Below are 24,992 nucleotides of genomic sequence, written 5' to 3'. Positions count from 1 at the left end.
CGAGATGACATGAAACTCACTGGCAAGGTTGTACTATTAATCACACAATCTCTTACCATTATTAAATCTTACAGCGAATTTTACACAAACAAGAAGAAACACATCATGTATATTTTAGGTGCTACTAAATGTGTTAACATTTAACTCACATATTTAACTTATATGTAAAAGCAACAAAGCAACAATGTTTCATACCCCACATTGCAATTATACACAACTGTGTGTCTTCTAGGGCCAAGAACTTGTTTGGCAAAGAGCAACATAACTTTGAAATACACCTCTATACATGTATTCCCAGTTGAGGCCAGTAATCTGGGTTTTGCATGTGCAGTTGAGCAAGTAAGGCTGAGTTCAAACAGTCTGATTTGTGATATCAGCGTGATATATGTTAGCAGTCACTGTTTCATACAACTTCTTTCCTTTTCACTAATATTAAATACTTGTTACCATTTTACAACTTGGTTGAATTCTGCAAGCTGGTATAACAAATCGCACCCTACCTCTGAACAGTGAAATTACTATGGTCTGTTTGGCAAACCAATCACAACCTGCACAGTACAAAACAGTAGGACCAGGGCATGTCCAATATCATAACATCACTTGTCAATAAACCAAGGAGTTGTGATCTATACATAATGTCCTGTTCCTTGTAAAGAAGCTCCTGTACAGGTTTGTAGGAATTTTTTTTTTTTATTAGCTGTCTTTGCTGTATGGTTGGCTGGGGGCTGACTCCGTGAAAACCTTTTGGGAGAGAGAACCTTCCATAAAGTAGTATTCTTCAATAACAATACACCCTGAACAAGTTAATAATCTTGAAATTTATATTCTTATACATCTGACATTACAACAAAGTGGTGGTTTGGTCAAAATTGTCTATATATACTGGGGATATACACCTTTTATTCTATACTGACTCCAGCAATTTACGTCATAATGGCAATCTTATCAAGAAAGGATATTACACTGGTTTAGTACTCATTCCGAAGATGTTTAAAATACATATCCATGTAAATAAAGAAGCAATACTGTGTCTTAAGGACATGGTAAATGTGACATACCTCAAGCCGCCATCATTTAAAAATACATGTAAGTATATGGAACGCAATAAAATTTGGTTTGTGTCAAAATATATCAAGAAACATGCTTACTGGAGTTAATTTCAGTTTATGATGATGATACATGTACATCAGTTCTAACAAAAATACAAATAAAAAAACAAATTCTCATTTAAAGATGTCTTGGTTGTATTTATGGTATCTAGGCATACAGCAGGCAGTCTAATAACAAAAACTGACTGGCCAAATCATATCAGCTTCACTTTTATAACTGTTATGGTATCCACTTTATACACATTGCACTGTTAAAAAACGTCTGAAACAATTTTGATATTTCAGATATCCTGACATTTATGTTTTATATTCTATTTTCACTTTTGTAATTTCTTATGTATGACATGTATTTTTTCATGTTTGGTAATGATATTGGTTTTCAATGCATTACATATCTTGTAACTGCACTCAGGCTTACAAATATGTGCTAGAAATGATCAATAGCTGTAAAGAATTAATAACTGAAAAGTATTCCCACTATAACAAGGTACGTGTTCTTATTTCCACTATACTTCAGTTACTGGTATGGTTATGAACAATGAAAAAGTGAAAATAATAGTAACTGAGTATACACTTTGAGATAAAAAAAAAAACTGTTACTTTCATAATATTGCAAAACATGAAACATGTGCCAATATAATTTTAACAAATCAACACAAAATAAAATATACTTTAATATGCAAAGAACTTACAAATAATGCACGAACTGACATCCATAAATATAACTGATTGAAATCTCTTTCAATCTGATTGAACACCTCTTATACATTTGATGAATACCAAGATGTTTTGAGACATCGGATTACCACTATGCATGTGCATAATGTTGCCTGCTACAAACACTTGTACCAACTTGAACATGTTGTATGGTTGATGTTTGGACAGCCATGTTTTCAGCACACACTGTCCCATACATAGGTATATATACATGAACATGTTCACAATAAAAGGTTTGTTAGTCTTAAAGCACCATTTTTCATCAAGTTCCCATTATGTTTTTGTAATTCCACGGGCCAGCGCCCAGTTTGACGCTGGAAGTGAAGATCAGAACCAACAGGCAGGTTGTCAAAACCCACAGATCCAGGTTGAATCCAGGGAGTTTTCTTTGGTTTAATCTGATGGTCTTGTTCATGTTTTTGTCCTCTTAGACATATACAGCAATCCACCTCTCAGGATAGATAGAAACACTTGCAAGTAAAGAGTCTGAGTGCAAAAAAGCTTCATAGTCCTGATGACGCATGTTGAATTAGAGCATCTGGTAACCACCAACTTGAGGTCTGGTCCCATCTAACAACAATCTGCTTCAAAGCATTATGAAGCATTATTTTGCTCAACAGGATTATCAGACATTTTTCTCAAGATTATTTATCCCACACACTACTTGGTCTGATCAGTAGTATTATCAATCAGTATTCAGACATTGCCACATTCCCAACTGGGCCTACCTTTCTTCTGAACAGCATTAATTTATCACACTCCATTTTGCTCCAGAGCATTATGAAAAATCACTGTGCTTCACAGCTTCATCCAGCCTTCTTCCACCACTGCATTATCAGACACCATTGTGCTCCACAGCACAACGAGGCACTATGCTTCCCACACTATTCTGCATGCTATCAGTTCTATAAGGTACAATCTGGTAGGATTCTGACTGCAAAGGGATATCCTTGCATACATTATCACTGTACCTGCAAACCTACAGTTTATCTCACTGTTTGACACTGCATGTCATCATAATCCCCAATGCACCATACATGCAAACCACCGCACCACAATAGTTGCTCCTTCCATCATGAACAGTGATGCTCCACAAGATGAGTTGACAATGAGCCTGCTGTCTTCACGGACGAATAATCTCTAAGGATTTGATGACTTAAGCAAACCTCCCCTATGCCAAATTTCAGAGCTTCGTTACCTCCTTCAGAATAGTTTGTTTCGATGTACATGAAGCTACAAAGATAATGGCATTGAAGAATTTTTCAGCCCATATAAAGCTCTGTTATGTGGACAGGACTTTTGTCCTTTAGTGTGTGAACAGCATGCACATGAAAATGCCTGCACAGCAAGATGTTTTGGCAGTAGGTCTTACATTTTTGGTATATTGCATAGATGATTATTTGTTGAGAAGTCTTAAACATTTCACAAACAAATCTCATGTTTTAAGTAGTTCTGCTTTCTTGCCAGCAGCTGAAATCTCTGTTCCGTTCTGTTCCTTACAGAATGCTGAATTATTGTTTTTGAACAAAAAACAGACAAAATATTGAGTCTTGCAAAATCAGCTGAAAGGATATTTGCTTACTCATTTGACTTGTTCGCATCTAGAATCTTCATCCAGGATTCCTTCCCCATGGATCAGTTTGCAATACCTCACGAACACGGCAGCAACACATCCAAAATTAACTTTCATGGATTGTTTTTACAGTTTTCTCTGCATCCACGACATTCACAGTTCTTCCAAATAAAAGAAACCATTCTGCACTAATCCTAACATTGTGACTGTATTTCTCGTTTCAGCTCAGCTGAATTTCCACGAAGAGTATCATCACATATTTAACATCTTTCCAGCTTCCATTTCCATGATCTTTTTGCCAAAAAAATTTCTTCAGTGTAATCTCCTCCCAACTGTATTTCCCTATCACTTGTTTCCAAAACAACTTGGATCTGCATACACCAATCTGGTACAATAACCGCTCTTGTCATGTAGACAACTTGGATTCCTACTTGCATGAAGGCCTAATCTCTCAGGCCTAGGTGGCACAGACTCCTGATTGGCCACCACTGAAGGGATACCGTCACGAGTACTGCCTCGCACTTTTAGACCAGCTGTATTTTCATTGGTCAGAACCTTGTACAGGTCACCAAATAATTTTCTCGCACTCGCGCACATTATCAATTGGAAAACTATGAACTCTTATATACAAGACTACTTTCACCAACATCATACTATAGATACTTTCTGGCAGCGAGGACTTTCAATACTGAGAAGTCTGTCTGTTGTACTGCTGCCCGTGGAAGGGGACACATATCGCACCTCAACATTGTCCCGCTTCTCAGGTTTACGTTCGCGGAACTTTCTTCTGTGATATACGCCGCACACAATGAATATGATGAGGAAAAATCCTGATATTGACGTTCCTATTGCTATATGTAAAACCTGCATCCGGCTGGTGGTTGGACCTGGGGATGACAAACAACAAATCATGGACCATCAGATATACTTCTCCATAAAAGCATTCAATATGCTCACTTGTGAAAATGAGTTGGCAATATTTAGTGTTTTCATTTCATTCCTTGTATTATAATACACTTCAGAACATAGTGCTACCAGAAGCTCTGGAACTATTTCATGTTATATCCCCATACATAGTCAATCAACAATTAAAGACACATGTCAGAGGTCAAAAACTAGCAAGCTCTATTCTGCTAACTTAAAGAACATCTAAAAACTTGCTACAGAAAATGACATGTTCTTAAAATTAGAAATGTATACAAAATTTGACAGTAATATATTCTGTGACATAGGATGTATGTAGTAATCTTTATTTTACTCAAGAAATCCTCTAACTTCTCAACAGTTACCTAATCCTTGCAATCTTAGCTTTGGTGGTCAAAGTTAATGATAGAAATTAGCATCTTACTGTATTTCACCTGAGGTCTGCTACTTTCAGAAGCACATAAAGGCCATTTTTAATGTCAACTCGATCTTCTGATAAGAAATTAATCAAACCTCGCTAAAAAAGTTTTAATTGACCCAATATAGTGGATGAATCAATCAGAATCAAGCAAAAAAGTGTCATTTCAAAAATGATCAACTTTAGGTGAAATATAGTACTTTTCAAAACGTGTATATATGTACACAACGAATTAACAGCACATGGACAAAAACCATTCATAAGCTTTAGTCAGAGCAAAGACACACTACAACAAAGGTTGCATCACGCATAAATTACATGCAGCTGGAATAAAAGGTCAACACAAAGAGGCTATTAAAGTGCAGCGGGTGGGTTGGACTAAAAGGTTTAACTGAAAGCACGGAGCAATCAAGCAGCGATGCAACTGTTACTCGTATATGTATAACCTTAGATATATGTGTATATATACTGTAAGTCTATACTGGTTGTTTGTCACTGGTACTTGGCTTGTAAATATTCATTCCTATGTTCAGTTACATATAATGAAATAACAAATGTACATGCTGCATCAATACTCAGTTTATAAGTTACCATCTTCAAATATTCTTCACTGATATTCCCTTGCGATGAAACATCATCAGACTACTGCATGGTGGTGGCAAATCCATTGCCAATGATATGGTCAAACAACAGTTATGGATGAACAATGAAGACAAACAATACTGTATCAATGTTATCTATCTTTCACAACATGTCCAAAACTATTCAGCTCTTTGTAACACCCAATTCAGAAAACATCTACATGTACCGAGACAACCTTTCGAGAATTTGCCTTTTTAAATTAGAAACAGTGTTCTGTAAAAATCTGATAAAATATTCTATGATATAGGATACATGTACAGTACACTAAGTTCAGAAGATTTACCTTTTCGTTTCAATTTTACATATGAATTTTACTGCCTTGAATTTTGTGTATATAGCATGTATAGTGTTATAAACCATGAAAACCTATATGTAAGGAGTCTCACAACATGCAAATGAATCTCCTAGATTCCACCTATCACAGCACACTGCAGACATGAGTTCAGAGGTCAGAGGCATACCCTAGAGTAGACAGAGAGAGAGCAAGGACAGAGGACCACTTACTGAGGGGGGGCACATCTGCCTCTCCTCTCTTGTATATGAGTTAGGAGGACGTGTAACTACAACACTCACCCTACACCATGTTACCTTCAACTCTCTTAAAAAATATTACATACCATGCACTTTACCTGATGAAGAAAAAATATACAAGATATGCACAAAAATTAGTCTAAGTTAGCATGTAGTTAGTCTCTGAAAGTTTAGAGCATGGGCACGAAATAAGTGGCAAACAAACATGGCGGCACAACTGGACGTTCTACAGGTATGATCCATCTCCTCATGCGCACGAGCCCTTACCTCAGGTCTGTCTCAGCTGATGCACAGACAGACAGACGGACATGAGGAGGAGGAGTGTCTGTACAGAGTTTACCTTTGCACAGTTCTTACCTAGTTGTAGAAACAACAGCTTTTTCTTATGATGACACGGAATGAATGTTATATTCTGATTTATTGAAAATTGATAATTTATTTTTCCCTCTTTTCAGATCACATTCAAGAGCTGGCTGTATGTATAATAAAATCCTAATCCTAATCACCTTGTTACTTGGGCACAAATGATTCATACCAAAAGAAAGTTTCCTAATAATTGGCAGAGACATCTGTATCTATATTTTTTGTGAGCCTCTTATAATTGCCTTCTGTCAAAGAGGGGAACATTTGATGCGATGTGTTTTGTTGGCTGAGACGGGATAACAATACTGCAGAGGTGCAAAAGTCAACAGAATTCAGCCCTAGCCAGGTTTGAAAACTAATGTGCAAGATAAAAAAACAAATAAAATCATTGCCTGAATGAATCTGTTGGAGAATATGCTTACCTAAAAATGTGCCCATTCTTTTTTATTATTATTAAATTTCAATATCTATGAAATTTTACTTTAAGGATTAGTGTCCAGATTTAGCCTCTGGTCCTACCTGTTTATGGTAAATGACCTAAAGTTTCGCCTTAGAAGTGTATCCCAGGATTCATTGCTTGACTGTGGTTGTTACTGACTGAGTGCTGCGGAGAGCATCAGGGGTGGCTAGGGTATTAACTGGACAATTCAACAATGTAATGAACAAGCTCATCTTTCACGGAGCAGTTAGTCTGTGCTCCAATCACCAGCAGTTCATGTTTTCCTCAGTTTTAATCATAAAGGTTTCAGTACATGCACTTCATATCAGGTTGATAGTTTTATTATCGTTATATTGTGATAAATGGGAATTTAGGAGAAAACTCTGTGGATGTAAAGCGTGACTGCCTAGTACCTTTACACATGTAGAGTGTCATGTCAAATATCAAACTGCAGTAGTAATATTGAGCATAGTGCGAATCGATACTTGCAAATTAGGCCTACCAGCAGACGAGATGAAGAGGTCAAATTGCGATCAAAGTAACACCTACACACGTGCGTTTGCACTGCTGCAGCTAAACATTTCTGATTCATTCTGGCATGATTTGAAACACTGTCAACTTCTGCCTATATTTCGTAAACATGAATACTTAATTTACTTAATATTTAATCAAGTTCCCTCAGATGAAATTTTAGTCATACAGATTGGTATTATCCTTGCTGGCGAAAGGCAAAACAATAATTTTATCTGTCGCTGGTGACACATACATTACATCCAGACAAAACTGCATACAGGAAATCATAAGATGTTTTGTTTATAAAGCCAGTGATGGTGTAATATTAGCTCCTAATGTGATAACAACTCAAACGAATCCTGTCTCCCAATATGCCGGACTTGCACACAGTGTCAGTGTAGATGATATACTAATGAAGCATATGGACACAGGAAGCTGATGACAGATATTTCTTGTTTGGCGTGTCTGCTAAAGGTTTGTAACAGACATCTATTTCATTCTTGGGTTTATTTAGAGATGTACATATATGCCTACTAGTTGGGAGACCTGCACTCCTCACTGTCAGTGACTTGATGTAGTGAGGATGTGCAACCAGAGCTGCCAAAAGCCATGCAAGGTAATGGACAGAACGGTGGGGGGGGGGGGGGGGGGGGGCTAATCACCCTCTTCTGTCATCTTGTCACCAACTTATATCGTGTGAAGGTAAACACAAATAATTCACGCGTGAAACTTTAAGTTATTTACCGAACAGTATATAACCAAGAGGCCTTATGAAAAACGTAATAATGACTTTAAATCCACCAAAACAACACATTTACTGCCCTAGATGATCTCCACCTGGCCGCAGACCCAGTACAGCTCAACATGTGACATGCCAAAGTGGCCAAATCTTTAAGAGTTCAACTGTATTCATCCCGTAGCTTTCAGCTATAAAATGTGCTAAAGTGTACTAAAATATACTGTAAATCCGTGTCTTCCTGAGGGTCAAATTGTCTGGAAATTTGAAAAAACTAACTTAAGTGTCATTTGATGACCTGTGTTTTCAACCGTATGCAGAATAGCAAACATTTTCGAGGAGAAATTCAATATACTTGTTTTCAGTTTTGTAGCTTTTTTAACATTAAAACTAAATGTGCAAGCTCTGACAGCTCACAAAGATTAGTGGAGACTACCAAGTGTTGGCAGAAACAATGCATAAAATTAGCCTCATAAAATATAAACTCAATACAGGGGATACTAATTATGAATAGAAACATAGATCTGGGCAATAATCCTTTAACTGTGCTCTAGTTCTTTATTCTCCATCAGATTACGGGAAAAGACTGCAGTATAAGAAAGAATGGGACATAGCGTGTTTTACATAAAAATCAAGCCACAATACATATCAAGGACAAAAGTATAAAGTACAAATGTGTGAAACTTGAAATTTATGCAAATTTGTTGCAAACTTATAATAATGACTATATGTATAGCCATCCAGGAAAAACACAATACTGAGGTGAAAATGGTTTAAATCTAGCTGATGCTAAATGAAGGAAAGTTATCTAATGTGAGTGGACTTACAATCTGCTGTCTCATCGGAGCTGTCCCCCGTTCCACAGTTCTCCACACCATTACATTTAAGGCCCGGTGCTATGCAGTAACTTGTTGTGGCACACAAAAACCCGCTACACTGTGCACCTAACAAAATCAGAACAGAAGCATCATCGTACACTGCTTTCTCTCCTTGGTGACTGACCCACCTTAGAAATACAGGCCCTTGGTTGGATTTGCCTGAAGCTTTATTGTCCCAAAACTAACCACGCTCTTGATTTCACTACTTCAGCTGCACCTTTAAGTCAGAAGGTTTCTCTTGTAGTTTGCAAATGGTTGGTGGTTTACTTTTCCTTCTAAACCTAATCACCAATGTAGGCTACATGACTGGAAAATTAGGCAGGATGGTGTTAAGCACCGACCAAGTAAATAACTAAATAACTAAATAAATAAATAAATAAGCTAGAAACAGTTGACCTACAGTACAAGCCTACCTAAAACTTTACTATGAGAAATTTATTTATCAGCCATAGGCGATACTGGTGTGCTATGCCAAGAATGCTGTAACACCACAGTGTTCCAAAATCAAAGGGAGACAATCAATGGCATTTTGAACAAATTATACACTAAAGAGATACATGTATTAGGGTTATTTCTCATCACACATATGTATGTAATGACAAAAAGAAACGTTTACACTGTTCATAAATTTCATAGGTTTTCAAGTTTAATGTAAATAGCTGACTACAAAGAAAAATCTATAAATGTTATACTCACTGCTATGAGATTCATACACCTCTGTCCAGGTGATCTTAAACCCGGCAGCTCCTGCTGCTGTCTTTGAGCTTGTTAAACTGTTAAAAAGAAAAAGTGACTGATACACAGATTGGCTGATTTTAGTGTATGATTTAATCTTGTCTGACAACTATGGAAAACTGTGTAACAATATCTCATTCATTTAAATTCTGAAGCTTTAGCAAAAGTATAATTTTCAAATTTATTCTTTAATAATATCAAGTACCACTAAAATGGATCTGCGAAGAGCAGATCCTAGGCAGGGATCCTGGATAGGATCGATGACGTTTTCCCCTTCATGTCCTGTGGATGTTGACAAAGATCGAAGATTTTTAGCACACATAGAGTACGTGTGTAGCGCTTTCCACTCAGTGATGTTCAGCTTTACAGCTGTAACGGTTTCTCTCACCAGACCTCCAAATATGGTGGGATTAGCGCTTTTTTCGCCTTCTGATCGCAATTTGCGGCAAAACTGTACGTTGCCAGAAAGAAATAAGTCCAGATTCATGATCAGAACGTCAAACTAAGTCGGGTAGCATGCTTACAATGTTCGTGCCTTCATCCTAGTCGCAAATGCATTTAAAATGCATCAGATAACATGGGGACGTCAAAGAGCCAAATACAGCAAATCGGCCTTTGGACAATATTTGAAGCACTGCAACTCCCACATTTATTGACATACTTCCATGATTTTCCGCACGCCTACACTACCCATATAGCCCTTTTTACTCAGTCATTTTCAGCTCCACAGCTGCAGCAGTTTTGTGTCATGTGACTTCCAAATATGGGCGGAAATTGCACTTTCATAGCAATTGGCGACAAAACCGTGCATCAGAGAAAGGAAAAAACCACCAGATTCGTCATCAGAACATCCAACTATGCCTAGCAGCCTACTTAAAACCTTGAAATTGACAACATTTTCATCGCCTGACAAATTGGTTAAGCTGGGATCGAACTCTGACATGACTGACAGGCGTCAGCGGTAAGAGAAAAGAAAGAAAGAAGAAAAATCAAAGTTTGTACTTTCATGTCTCAATCCACGACCTGCCATGAACAGACTCACTGCTCTACTGATATCTAGGCCGTTGTTAGAAAATCAACACCTGGACCACGACACATGTCGATGTCTGTCAATCACCCTGGCCTGGTTAGCGTATAGTAAAGAAGACAAGGCTTGCGCAAAACAAAGCTAACTTTTACAGGTCCATGTCCTTTGCTGTTGTAGTTAGAATTCTACGCCATCTGATAGAGTACTGTATAGCTGAATGTCATCCTACAACCGTTTCAGGAGATCACGGACAGTGTAGCCGAAAACATCAGGTCAAATACTATAAACCCAGTCCAGTCCGTATCTAACTGTTAAAGCAATAGGATTCCCATCTTTTTCTAAACAAAAAACGGTGTTGTCATTTTGAACGCTTCCAGCAAAAAAACTATTGATTGTAGCTCAAATCCGTTGGCGAATCCTCGAAAGAGCATGTCTTGGGCTACAATTTGGTGCAGGTTGCACATTTCTAGCTCCCATAGTTCTCGAGTTACAGGTCATTGAAATTACGTAACTTTTTGTAGTTTTTCGCTTATATCTCTAAAAGTTACACAGATATGCAAAAAATAAAAGCAGATTCGGAATCAGCAGCTAAAGATACATCAGAATACGTTGAGAACAATTGACATTTCAGAACTTTTTGTGACGTCACAACTTCGACCAATGGCGAGCTTCCAGAGTTTTAACCGGATGTCAACCATTTTTGCAAACTTTTTTAACTTCTGACCTACTAGCTGCATGTCAAATCTGAAAACAATCGGTTCAGTGGTTCTTCAGAAGAAGATTTTTAAAGGTTTTACACAAAATTCAATATGGCGGCCGAACCACGTGACATAGAAAAAAAAATGGAGAATTTGTCCCGAGATATTCACCACCAGAATATATGAGCAAAATTTCGAACTTCTATGTTGAACGGTGTAGAAGTTTCCCTGCTAACAAAATTGGTGAAAAAAAAATAATAATAAGAAAAAACAGAACAATTACAATAGGGATCCCGTTTGGGAAGAACGGGATCCCTATTTAATAACACAGGAAAATATGAAACATAAAACATGGAAAATACACAGTCATCTTTATGAAATACAAAGCCCTAATTTAAGGTTTACAAACTTAGTAGGCCTATATTATACACTTAGGAAGTCAAACTGTGAAAATACACAATAGACAACAGAATATTTACTGACCTAAGTCTGATAAAATCTTTACGTGACAGCAAAGCTGGGTGAGCATCAATTGTACCACACTGTTCCTGCTCCGGCATATCATCAGAGTAAATCCTCAACACAGCATTAACACAACCATCTGCAACAGACAACAGGCACAGTTCGCAAGCCATTCTGTGTGTGCAAACAACATTAACAACATTAACAAATGACAATAAACACTGAATTTAATACAAAATACCTCAGTCGGTTAGCGCGCTAGCTCAGCGTAATGAACCAGGAGCCTCTCACCAATGCGGTCCCTGTGAGTTCAAGTCCAGCTCATGCTGGCTTCCTCTCCGGCCGTAAGTGGGAAGGTCTGCCAGCAACCTGCGGATGGTCGTGGGTTTCCCCCGGGCTCTGCCCGGTTTCCACCCACCATAATGCTGGCCACCTTCGTATAAGTGAAATATTCTTGAGTACGGCATAAAACACCAATCAAATAAATAAATACAAAATACAAACTCACAGGATTTCTGGAAAAAAAATTAGAATTTTTCAATAACATTTCTTCATTTTCCCCGAATACATGTACATCACACAACCACGTACGTCCAGTTGAAGTTATGAAAATACATGTACTGAAAATGGGAAGAACTGAAATACATGTACGTCATGTTTTGATAGGCTTCCATATGAAATATGATGATTCCACAGTGAACTGCAAGACCTGTTTTTTTTTTTTTTTTTCCTTTGGTTCATCTATATTTAACAAGATTTTGCTTTTCATATATTAAAATCCTGTTAAAATTTACAAAAACCTGGGCTAAAATGGTGCATACTGAGTTTCTTGTGCATGTCAGTCATGTTTCTAGGTCAAGACTGATGTATGTTTCCCTGTGATTAGAAACGCCAATGACTAGAATTAGGTCTCATCAAGGTGATTATTTTTGATTAACTGTGATAAATTCTCCAACAGTATATCTTACAATACACAGTTATTGCTATGTACATGTGTTAATCTTCTTAAACCATTCATCAATTCATATTACATTCATCATAATTTTCACACCTTTAGTGAGTCCTTCAACTTTAATCTGCGGGAATTGTAGTAAAATACTGTTGCCTTTCCTGCTGGCTTTTATTGTCCATTCACAGTAGGTGCTGGGCTCATACTTCCCCGGGTAATTGGGACTTTTAATTACTCCTCCTGTCCCATCACTCACAATATGCTCCCCACAATCTGAAATGCAAGCATCATTTGTTCATTCAACACAATTTGATACCATATCTTAAATTTTCTCCATCAAGCAAACATTATATGCTTAAATTTTGACTCATGGGAAAGTTTTTAAAATCTCTGACGACATAGTCCTGTTCACAAAACGATTAAAGTCATGTTGAGAGTTTGCTGCATTGTTATCCATTGTGAAAGAGTCATCTGCCTGGCACATTTTAAGTCATAGGTCATGATATGTCAAAGTGAACATTTAACATGCAAATTTAATGAATTTATATCCCCACTTATTACGCATGGATCAAGCCATTTTTGAACTTGCTGTGAGGTTTCACACAATGAATCTGCACCAATAATTTTATCAAAATCAGACAAGATTTGAAGCAATTGTTGAACAAAAACCAATGGCCATCAAGGATCATGAAATCACTAAATACGTTTGTGCCTGGATGGGAATGGTTATTGCACAGATACTAAGACAGGCGGACAGACCCAAACTAACCTCGCCAATGTATGAGGTGATTAACGTCTTCCCTATTGGTAACGAATTAAGATTATATTCATTTCGAAATTATAAAGCAAGAACTACTATGACTTACTTAAAAACAGATCACTTGAAGAGACAAATTCATAGATTGCCTTAAAACCCATTTTGACATGTTCTTCGTCAGAGTGGAAGACTATCTCCAGCTTACGGATGTTGTCAGAAGATAACGTTGGTCCTGGAACAATTCCGCGACAGTAGCGAGCAATTTTAGTGGCATTCCCAGTCAGGCCACGATATTCAAAAATCTCAATGTAGTCATTGTTATCACAGCTGTAAATAAAAAGCATGATATGTTATTATGTTTTATGACATATCACCACAACTACAGCCATAGGTCACAAACTGAACTGTTATTTGGGATTTAACTTTCTGCAGAGATTAACAGTATTGACATCATATTGGGAATATACTTTCTTCACTGATAAATTGAATCATCGTTCTTTTGCGATTACACTTTCTGCACAGATACAATGAATCATAATTCTTTTGCGATTACACTTTCTGCACAGATAAAATGAATCATAGTTCTTTTGCGATTACACTTTCTGCACAGATACAATGAATCATAGTTCTTTTGCGATTACACTTTCTGCACTAATAAATTAAATCATCGTTCTTTTGCGATTACACTTTCTGCACAGATAAAATGAATCATAGTTCTTTTGCGATTACACTTTCTGCACTGATACAATGACTCATAATTCTTTTGCGATTACACTTTCTGCACTGATAAATTGTATCATCGTTTTGCGATTACACTTTCTGCACTGATAAATTGAATCATCGTTCTTTTGTGATTACACTTTCTGCACTGATAAATCGAATCATCGTTCTTTTCTGCACTAATAAATGAATTATCCTTTTTAAGAGTACACTTTCAGCATAGATTGTCCATAAACTAACCTAGGATCCCCATCAGGAAGTTTAAAAGACTCAAATGAAATTCGAACACGCTCTCTTCCCTCTGGCTGGAAGATGTATTTACAGTCAATGTTGGTCCCATAGTTTGTAGGGTAGCGGGGAGAGTTAAATACGCCAGACTTCTGTCGCTTACTCTCGTACAAAAACTGACACATTCCCTCTTTGACCTGAGCACCAGGGATTCCAAAATCTGTCAGAAAACAAAAATTGCAAACCTATGAGTACCAGTCATTCATTAAAAATAAAAACAACCCAAAACATGTCACAAACAAATTATGTAAAGTAGTAAGTTTATATTAGGGACATGAGCATAATAAGCTCATCAGCATTAGTGTAGCTCAAACGGTTTAAGTGCTGAGGCTGTACCCATAGGCCTACTGTCAGGCCCTTGAGGTCACATGTTCGAATCCAGCTTTCAAAGAAGTATGTCAGATACTTGACAAATAGTGTGGTTTAATTCTGGCACTGGAGTTTCCCTCTCCCATAAACCTGACTATAATCAGTAGTGAAATACTCTTCGGTACATCATTAAACTCCAATCCATCAATCAATATCACCTTATGTTTAACAGGATGGATCAACACATTTGCATCCAATATAAGCACTTTTTGCACATCATTAATGGGGTTTATTACAGCACATCATGCAGAAATGTCAAAATCGTGGACCGAAATTCTGTTATATTAATTACGACACATCCTCATATGATTTTGGGCATAAAATGTTTGGTAAAATACCACAAGCCAGCTTTTAGGTATTACAAGAAGGCTTCCATTTGCAGATTGGAGAAAATCACACAAATTATTAAAAGGGACAGGTGACCTGTAATGAAGCGATAGTTGGCCTTGAACCCCCGGCCTAGGACTCCATTGCTGGTATTAAAGAGCATGACCATGCGGGGCTCAGTGCTGATGAGAGGTGGGGGCAGCAGTCCCCCACAGAACTTCTCCCCAGAGCTCCCCTCCACCTGGCCCTGAAGGTTGGCTGCCACATATCCAAGGGTACAGCTGAAACACAACAGAAACTTGGTCAGACACATTGTACATATGAATCAAGAACTTGTGCCCTGCTGAAATTGTTTATTCAGCTTTTTTTCCAAGCTCTGATATACTAGTTGTTTTGCATAAAGGTATAAAAATCTTAATCAGAATAATTAAAAACATGTTCAGTGCTAATGTAACTTACATCAAAAATGTGCCATCCAAGTTCACATAAAGCATTTAACTAAAATGAAAAATTAAACACTCGAAAATTCAGAGGATGAGCCTCCATACAAAATTCGTTAAACCCCAAGCACTCACTCACTCACTCCATACAAAATTATACAAAATGGAACAATATTTGAAACAGTTGTCTAGAAACCAACATCAACGACTAACCAGAATGCAAGAAATTATCAAATATGCAAGATTTATGCACATATCTATCTGCTGAACAGAGAAATCAAAACCAAACCCCTAAATTCAACCCCTAAAGCCACAAGCAGACAGACAAACCCAAAATTAACATCCTTCACTTTTGCAGAAGCCTGGAATAATAATAAATACCTCCTCTAATTCAAACTAAACAGATAAATAACTAAACGATCACAAGGAGATCAAGAAAGCTTGGAGGAAATGCAGCAAGACTCAGAGGTACCCAACCAAACCACAAATTTCAACCTAATGGGTGAGTCTTTCGTGGTAAAATTCTGGTGTCTTTGACAGCTATGAAGATTTAGTCAAGTCAACATGAAACGAAGCCCATAAAACGAGTGAGCCAGCCCACACCCTGACGAGGATTACCAGACAAGAGCCAGCCTACACCCTGATGAGGATTACTAGGCAAGAGCCAGCCCACACCCTGACAAGGATTACCAGACAAGAGCCAGCCCACACCCTGACGAAGATTACCAGACGAGAGCCAGCCCACACACTGACGAAGATTACCAGACAAGAGACACCTGAGCTTGACCAACAGACCTTTACAAGTGAGTCAGCAAGAGAGAGAGGGATTTCAATATTTCAACATACCACCGAAGCCTTTCAAGTTTACGCCTACAGATTCTATCAACTAGAGGTAAAGAGCACGCATCCAGCAAAGAAGTCAATGATAAAAGCTGATGTGTTCTTGAGACAGCCAAATTTGAGCTTACCATCATGTCAACAAAAGGAGTCTCTTGCGCACATTATTACATTAGGTTGAGGAGGTTTTTGGAACCTGACGGGATCCGACAGGAAGGGGGAAGGATGAGAGACCGTCAGATATAACCTCCTCTTGTCCATGGTCTCATTAGCCCAAAGCTCTCAGGCTTAGAGGGCACTCTGTCTGCCAGCACTCATAAAGATGTGACAGTGGGCCATTTTGGTCTTTGACATGTCTACCCGTGTTCCATTAGTACAGCCTCAGACTTCACAGTTTATCATTCAAATTCTAAAAATGTTGAATAATGATTGACAGATTTGAAAAATGGCTGCATCTCTATTCCCATAATAGTGATTCTGGCAAAAAGGCACTCAATTAACCTTAATGACTCAATGGTTTAATCAATATTATCGCTACAGTGACATAAGCCCTTGACCAGTGAAGTCATCTATTTCAAATAAGACCTCGTCTGTTTGGGCTACTTTACGTCAGGAGCTTTGTCAGGCACATGTACACTATGAGGGGGTGAATTCCTTCAGGCTCTGAAACTTCCTCCATCCATAAAACCCAACAGTCATTATAAAGAATTACTCTTGAGTACACCATAAAAAAAATTTTTTGACAACAGCTATTACATAAGGAATTATTCTTGAGCACAAGGTAAAAAAATCCTGGCCACAGCCGCTGTATGTAAGGAATTACTAGTATTTTCTTGAGTAGACTACAATAGACAATGGTATTGTTGATACAAATCCCGCTCTCTCTTTCTGGAAAATAGCTCAGTCTCAGAGCATTTTGTTGGATACCTGAGGATGGACAGTGAAGTGACCATCTGCTCTGCCTGATTACATTTGTTTATTTAAATAAACCTGATCCCTGACATGGAAGAGACAGCCCACAAAAACAAACAAACAATCAAAATGAGTCACGAGCGCATCTTAAAACACTATCACTGAATTTACATGATGTACTGGTATTAATGAATGACTGCTTGGGTTTTAACAAAATACTGGTAATATTTCAGCCATATCACAGAGAGGACAACACACGAGATCAGACCAGTATTGCTTACTACGGCATGGATCCTGGAATGTTGAAGTCCTCAAAATCCACTCGGACTTTCTCCAGATTATCCCTGTCCATGAGTCCATCCAGGTAATAACGACATGTGACGTTGATGGGGAACTGTTTGGGGTAGCCAGGGGAGATAAATGAGCCGTTGGATTCCATCTGGCTCAGGATACGCTGGTCACATTCTGTAACATAACACCAATCACTTATTTCAGGTCTTTATTTTTTTAAAGAAGACTTTGCTACAGGTAGTACATCATTTATTCCTCAGCACATACTCCACAGTCATAAAGAAAAACTCACAAAAATTCATAATGCACAAATACTTTTGGGAAAAAAAATTATTAAACAAATTATTTATAAACTTACCCGTGCCCAGAATATGGGTGGAATCACCTGATATAAAATCTGTAAAATGAATGGAATTTCAACTTCATACAAAATCATACATACATTCATATAAAACACACACCAATTGTGGTTTCTGAGATGACACTTTCAACCATCATAACCTTTAATCCAAAATGATTACAATTACTGCAAAACTATTTAATTCAACAAAGCTTGAGAAACATCCGCTAACTGATGATTCTGAGATACACAAGGTCACAATTACTTAAGTACTGCAACTGTTTATTAAAGCAACAATATCTCTAAATTCTTAACATTTAATTCAGATGAAATGTAAACTGCTGAGCTAACAACAATGAGAAATACTTAAGTACCCTAATTCTTCAACCTATTCAACTACCTCTGCAATCAACATTTTGAAACATTCTGAGACAACTATGTGGTGTAGAAAAATAATTAGCACAGTTTTGTGAAGCTTGCATCTTTAATGACACAAGAAAATCATTTTTTGCTTCATTTTTATAATAATTGTATGCATAAAACTCCACTGGAAAAGTGTTTTAGTAGTTGAAAAGGTTGAAGATTTTCAGTTTGTTCATAAAAGTAATTGATATCATTTTATAATGACAAAATTTGAAAAATATGCCCTCATAGATGAGACTATTGCTTAACAGGTGAAGACAAAATGATAGATTAGTAATGATGTAACACAACTCTCATTGGTTACAATGACTTTTACCGGCATGGTGAATCTTTGTTCCAAAATAAGTATTTAAAAATAACATATTACATGCACTTCTCTATTTGTAGTGTCACTTACCTAAATTTACAAAATCTTCACTAAATTCGTAAGTTATATTAAATCCTCTTCTGGGAAAACTATAGTCTCCTCGGTTTTCTAAAATGTCTTTATCAAAATACACTCTGCCACTTTTGGTGACAAACTCTATGTGAAGAGCCTCTGCTGTTGAGAAGAGAGTCAAGTCTCTGTATCTTCCACAGAAAATCCCAATCACACCAGACTGATTTGTCAACCCATCGTATATTTTCACATAATCGTATGGACAGCTGGAATAAATACAAGATGAGACAATTAAATCAGGTTGTATATATATGACTTATATTTCATTAATTACTTGATTGGTGAATACAAATTTTCATTTCAAAGATTTAAAAGGCGGGGGAAGCTGAAATATAAACGACTGCCTATTACAGCAATTTACCTGACAAATCTCTCAACAAAGAGGCACTCGCTCAGGCAAGCAAGAGAAAGTAGGATTCAAGTTGGGGGGAAGAATTACTTGTGAATGCAGAGCAGTTAAATATGGACTAAGGACAACAATTTTATAGATAATTTTAGATGGAGTCTTACGATCTATTTATCAATATGTCCGTTATTATCTCCATGAAAACATTCTGCTAGTGGAACAAAAAATATGGTGCAATGTCTTCTCTAATATCACTCACAGTTATATTCTGTATGATCTTTTCTTTAGTCAAAGTTGAAAGTAAACATACATACTACATGTATCTGCTGCAACATTTCATAAAGAAATAAGTTACTATGTGTAACTGTTTATCTGTCACAACAAAAAGGTTTACTCACTAATCTCCGCCATTGAAGAGATCAAAGTCAATGAATCTCAGTCGAATTCTTTGTCCGGGTTTTCCCTGGAGTTTGTAAAAACAGAAGAGATTGTCCGAGTACATGCCCGGGTAGGTGGGGGATACAATGTAACCAGATTGCCTCTGTTCACTGCGTATCCTGTACCCACACTCCACTGTCGACGTGCCGATGTTGTACGGGGCTGGAAGAGAAACACCTCAGGTATACAGTAATGAGGGTGGTTATCACAGATTTCAGTAAAAGGCTCAGTGGAGCTGGTGTTCATATATTTCACATTGCCGATAGTTTCAGTAAGAATTTCAGTAATTATTGTCATAGTGGAGGTATAGCTTCACAAGCTTTATCATGTGTATGAGAAATGAACCATTTTGAGAATAACACCCTCGCGGGTGATACATAGCAAGCATTGGATTATTATTATTGTCAGTTGAGATAGATAAAAAATTTTCATATCCTAACATGAGAGTAGCACTAAATTACTAATTATAAACAACACTGAGTTCATGCGTTCAAAAAAAAAAAAGAAAAAAAAAAAAAGAAATGCACAGGTATGATTATTTTTTGTCTCATGACAAACTTTCAATGTGTTTGGAAAAGAAAAAAAGCCAAGATAAGGAAGATAACTCTTGTCGTGTGGTAGTCAAACAAGAGGGGATAACTCCAACAGTAATTCATCATCATGCAACACAGCAAACAAGAAGTATCGCTAAAGCATGTTCCGTGCGTAAAAAATGTGCCAAAATAAAATTAAACATAAAATAAATTAAACATCTATTTCAAGCAACTTACATGAAACAGTTGCTGTAAAATAAGACAAAAAAAAGCAGTGAATATGAAGATAACACATTTTAATGGAACAAGAAAAAAAACACTTGATATTTTTCGAAGAGCAGACATCACAGACTGATCCACGCATGTTCTCAAAATCAGCAGTGTAACAAATCAAAAACTTAATGCTAAAGAAGAAAAAAACAACCATCACACAACAGAAAGGAATGTTAATGTTCAAAGACACCATTACTCTGCCAAATGTATCTGTTCAAATTTTAGATTACAGTTGGCACGTGGACATTTAAATTCTCTTGTCAGCTGATGTCATCCAGACCATGGCTTGTCACACATGCCCATCTTGTTATCAAAAAATCTCCAAACTTTTCAGAAAATATCATTGTGTCATGACTCTACCAATGAAGCGGGGCTGTGTCTTGTCACCTTAACTAATCTGTTTGATACCCTCACGCCAGTTGATAGCTGATTTGCATGAAACTAAATTCTCACAAAGGATTTCTTTATGCAACAAGGCCTAGAGAAGTGAGCTCAATTCATCTAACACTATAAACCTTCACAATCCTTTTCAATTTCAAATTTACAGTAGATCTGACTCATTCAAAACAACAATGTTAAATGAATAGTTGTTTTTTTTGTGGTCTCTAATTTTCAATTCACAAACTGTACAGAGTATGTGTCAGGCTACCAAAAAATTTACCCATGTTCTGGTCCATTGTTCATATTATTACGCTACAAAAGATTCAAATTTCCATCATTTGTCAGGACTTTTGGGATATGAAGTACTTCTTGGCCTGACGGTAGGGGCCTATGTTATTTTAATACAATGTCACATAATACAAACAAATAAATGGGACCAGCAGAGAAAGTAGATTTTTGGTATAAGCAAATAATTCTTGCACAACTGAATTATGAACACAAATGTACTGCTGTTAGAAGCAAATTCCTGTAATTTCACAGATTTCCTTCACAATTATATCCCTGTAACTCTACTTAAAAACCTCTTTCACATTTTTATATGATTTAAATTTTAATTGCCACTGACCAGATTTCTGAATTTTTTGCTTAAATTTATACTATTTCACGTGCTACATCCCTTAAAAAAATAATATAAAACAAAAAACAAAAAAAAAAAACTTTGTCATAATTTGATGAACAAACACTTGTATGTGCAAAAATTATTACTTATGCCAAGCTTAATCCTAACTGAGGTGATCATACCTGCATCTATGAACTCGTAGGTGCCCTGAAAGCCTTGGTTGACGCGGATGTCATCTGTGTAGAAGGTAAAGATAAGGTAGGAGGTGTGGGAGATTATGGCACTGGGGAAGGTGTCTAACATATCCCCACAGAATCTCAGTGGGGAAGGCACTTCTAATAGATCAGCGTCTGGAGTCACCTGTGTGTACAGGTCCAGGTAGTCGTTAGAACACCTGTAACAAGAAAATTATACAAAGGTTGTAATCCATTATATTTAAAATTGAAGGCACTGTGACATGTGGTTTGGCAAGGAAAATGAGATATATACATGTACATGTATACATGTACATAGAGCTACTTTAACCTTACCCTAGCTAGATTCAGTGGTTAAGCAAACAATATCTTTATATGTTTTAACACTAAGTGTTGTGTAGCTCATGTAGTGCATCTAAAAGACAACCTGAAAGCTCTGCACAGGTTAATCAGTCAGGCTAGCAGTGAACCACTAGAGTGTTCCGTTCAGATGACCTTACATGTATATCATACCAAGCTTCCAGCTAGATCAGTAGCGGTTTCCCAGTGTTCTGTACAGGCAGCCTTGTAATACCAAGCTAAGAGCCCATTAGCGATTTCCCAGTGCTCTGTACAGGCAGCCTTGTAATACCAAGCTAAGAGCCCATTAGTGCTTTCCCTGTGTTCTGTACAGGCACCCTTGTAATACCAAGCTAAGAGCCCATTAGTGCTTTCCCTGTGTTCTGTACAGGCACCCTTGTAATACCAAGCTAAGAGCCCATTAGTGCTTTCCCTGTGTTCTGTACAGTTAGCCTTGTAGTACCAAACTTAGAGCCCATTAGTCATTTCCCTGTGTTCTGTTCAGCAAGGCAGCCTTGTAGTACCAAACTAAGAGCCTGATTTCCCTGTGTTCTGTTCAGCAAGGCAGCGTTGTAGTACGAACCTACTACATGTAGCTTGATAATCAGCGGCTTCCCCATGTTCTGTACAGGCACCCTTGTAACACAAAGTACTATCTTCGTCAATAGTGATTCTTATGTGTTCTGTGCAGGCCGACTTGAATTAGAACCGAGCCACCAGATCATTAATGGTTTCCCAATATTGCAACAGCGTCATGATTGCATGTGGAACACTGTCAGAATGTTACAGCTGATTACTGCATGTCACTGTTAACAGCTAATAGTCTAGTTGGCACATTTACTTTTTTGTAGGGTGTCATAGCTATTGAAAATCTGTGTTTATTTTTGGGTCAAACAATTAATCCTGCAAATATGGAAGTATGTATAATTATATAGAATATAACTCACATTATAGCTATTTAGTAAATCTCAAATATAAATGACATGTAAAACAGTTATTATTCAAGTGTCATATCCTATTCAATACATGTAAGTACATTTATAATGTATGGGAGTAATTAAATGGTATTCAAAATGTTTAATACTCGCCATATTCTGAATATTAAATGAAACGTACAGAAAAAAACCCTGCACAACCTTGCTTGCTAAATTAAAAGCAGGGAAGCATGAAAACACTTGTGGCACATCCACAGACAAACCGTCTCCAGATCCATAATACAGCATCTCAAAAATCCTCTGCTTCATGCATTCTGTAACCATGAACATTAAACATGACATGTCCTCTTCAATGTTCAATAATACACATGCAAAGCCATGGCAAAAGGTCTCTGGGAAAGTTATTGGCTTGCATAAATATTAATGAGAAAAAGTATGCAGCAGGATTAGCAAAAAGAGCAGAGAAGCTGGCACCATAGAATCAAAGCAATAAGTCTACAGCACACCCAGGAAGTATGATTTTCAACAAGCAAGAGATGCTAGCACCATAGAATCAAAGCAATAAGTCTACAGCATGCCCAGGAGGTACGATCCAAAAGCAACAATTAACACTTCCAAGAAAGCTTTTGTTTGAATCTTTGAATCAGTCAATCACAGAAAATCATAGATCTACCATAATAAACCAGCCCAATTAGAACCACAACCATTTATTAAATGTTTCATCATCTACACATAGGAATTGCAAAAGCAAAACCACTAATAACTTGGTGTGCACAAGGCAATCAAGAACTGGACAAGATAAAAAGGAATAATTTATACCCATGAGGGTTGCATAATGCATCATAATACCAACAGCACAATGTTCAACAATCTTTAAATATATGATGGTGGTCACGCTTGTGGTAAAACTCTAATGTCCATGGCAAACCACTGGCCTTTGCCAGAAATCTATTAAAGACCAAGTAAAACATGGATCTAAGCATGAGGGTTCATTGGTCATGGGTTTATCAGCTGCGAGAAAACACCTGTTACAGCTACATGTCAGTGTGAAACATTATGTATCACACACTTTCATACTCTGCAGTCAAGAAACTTCCTTTGGGTGAAAGTAAAGAATTTGTGTCAGAGAAAATCTGAATTGTCACATTTTGCCTGTTCGAGTATCCTAATGCCTCAAACTTTCCCCCTTAAGAAAGAGGAACATTCAGCGTAATATGAATCTGGAGACAAAACTACATTGGTTGGGTTGGCCAATTTCAGAGCTTTACAGCAAATATAATTTTATCAGTCAATGCAGAATGTTGCTTAACAAACATCTTACAAACATGTAGAAAGGTTAAACAATTAATGTATATATTTTCTGATCATTCTTGAGAACAGGATTCTTAATATGGTCAAAGGGCAAAGTGATATTGATTCTAACACATCCAATTATGGCTGAGACAAACACAAGAAACTGCAAACCTCTCCATCAAAGCAGCAGGATCTAATTAACCTTTCCACACATATGAGAAAAGCATGCTACTGCCAGGTCTTGAATATGGTGTTTGTCATCTTAACAAAATGAAAGCACTAATACATGAACATGTACACAACAGTTAATCTGACTATCACTCATTCACGTTAGCAAAGTAAACATTTAAGATACTGCAATCAGACTGACACGGAATGGAGCTTGTGCTATCGCAATCTCTTCTGTGGCAGGCCAACAGATACGGCCTCATGATGTACAATCAAGGTGGAACAAAGGTCACTGCAGCAAGAAAAACATATTCCAAAGCCTTGAAAAGGAACATTTTCAACGTCTAAAAACACATTTCTTTTTATGATTACCAGAACTCCAAATTGGTTTTAGATGAGTATAAAGGCATTAGATCCTGCAAGGTCATTCAATGCTAAGGACATTTAACACAATGCCCACAGAAAACCCCAAGCTTTATAATATCTTTATAACCTCTCATATACATACCCTTTGGAGTAAATCACTTTACTGACCAGCTTAAAATACATTCACTACATTCAGAATGTCTGTTTGAATGAGAGAAGTAAAGGTCAATGAGGAACAATAACACAATAA

General features: G+C 37.2%; 1 protein-coding gene across 3 annotated transcripts in view; it reads right to left on the bottom strand.

Moving 5' to 3' along the window:
- Positions 1-31: 31 nt before the first annotated feature.
- The window catches only part of LOC135481848 (bone morphogenetic protein 1-like), a 143,758-nt gene continuing 118,797 nt past the window's right edge, over positions 32-24,992 (bottom strand). For 2 of the 3 annotated variants that reach the window (XM_064761584.1, XM_064761583.1), the window contains exons 4-17: positions 21,630-21,841; positions 20,412-20,423; positions 19,602-19,803; positions 18,816-19,063; positions 18,014-18,052; positions 17,646-17,829; positions 15,272-15,456; positions 14,432-14,639; positions 13,581-13,798; positions 12,817-12,987; positions 11,787-11,904; positions 9,540-9,616; positions 8,793-8,909; positions 32-4,286 (exon numbers count right to left, since the gene is read on the bottom strand). In XM_064761584.1, coding sequence (XP_064617654.1) covers positions 4,048-4,286; positions 8,793-8,909; positions 9,540-9,616; positions 11,787-11,904; positions 12,817-12,987; positions 13,581-13,798; positions 14,432-14,639; positions 15,272-15,456; positions 17,646-17,829; positions 18,014-18,052; positions 18,816-19,063; positions 19,602-19,803; positions 20,412-20,423; positions 21,630-21,841 — 2,230 coding nt within the window. In that variant the 3' untranslated portion in view covers positions 32-4,047. Of the gene's footprint in view, positions 4,287-6,181; positions 6,272-8,792; positions 8,910-9,539; positions 9,617-11,786; positions 11,905-12,816; positions 12,988-13,580; positions 13,799-14,431; positions 14,640-15,271; positions 15,457-17,645; positions 17,830-18,013; positions 18,053-18,815; positions 19,064-19,601; positions 19,804-20,411; positions 20,424-21,629; positions 21,842-24,992 lie in introns of all 3 variants that reach the window. The other variant, XM_064761585.1, reaches the window with a different exon arrangement.

Source organism: Liolophura sinensis, chromosome 1, assembly GCF_032854445.1.
Source record: "Liolophura sinensis isolate JHLJ2023 chromosome 1, CUHK_Ljap_v2, whole genome shotgun sequence".
NCBI lineage: Eukaryota > Metazoa > Mollusca > Polyplacophora > Chitonida > Chitonidae > Liolophura > Liolophura sinensis.
Note: the sequence above shows the minus strand (reverse complement) of the source record. Positions and strands in the feature narration are given on the sequence as shown.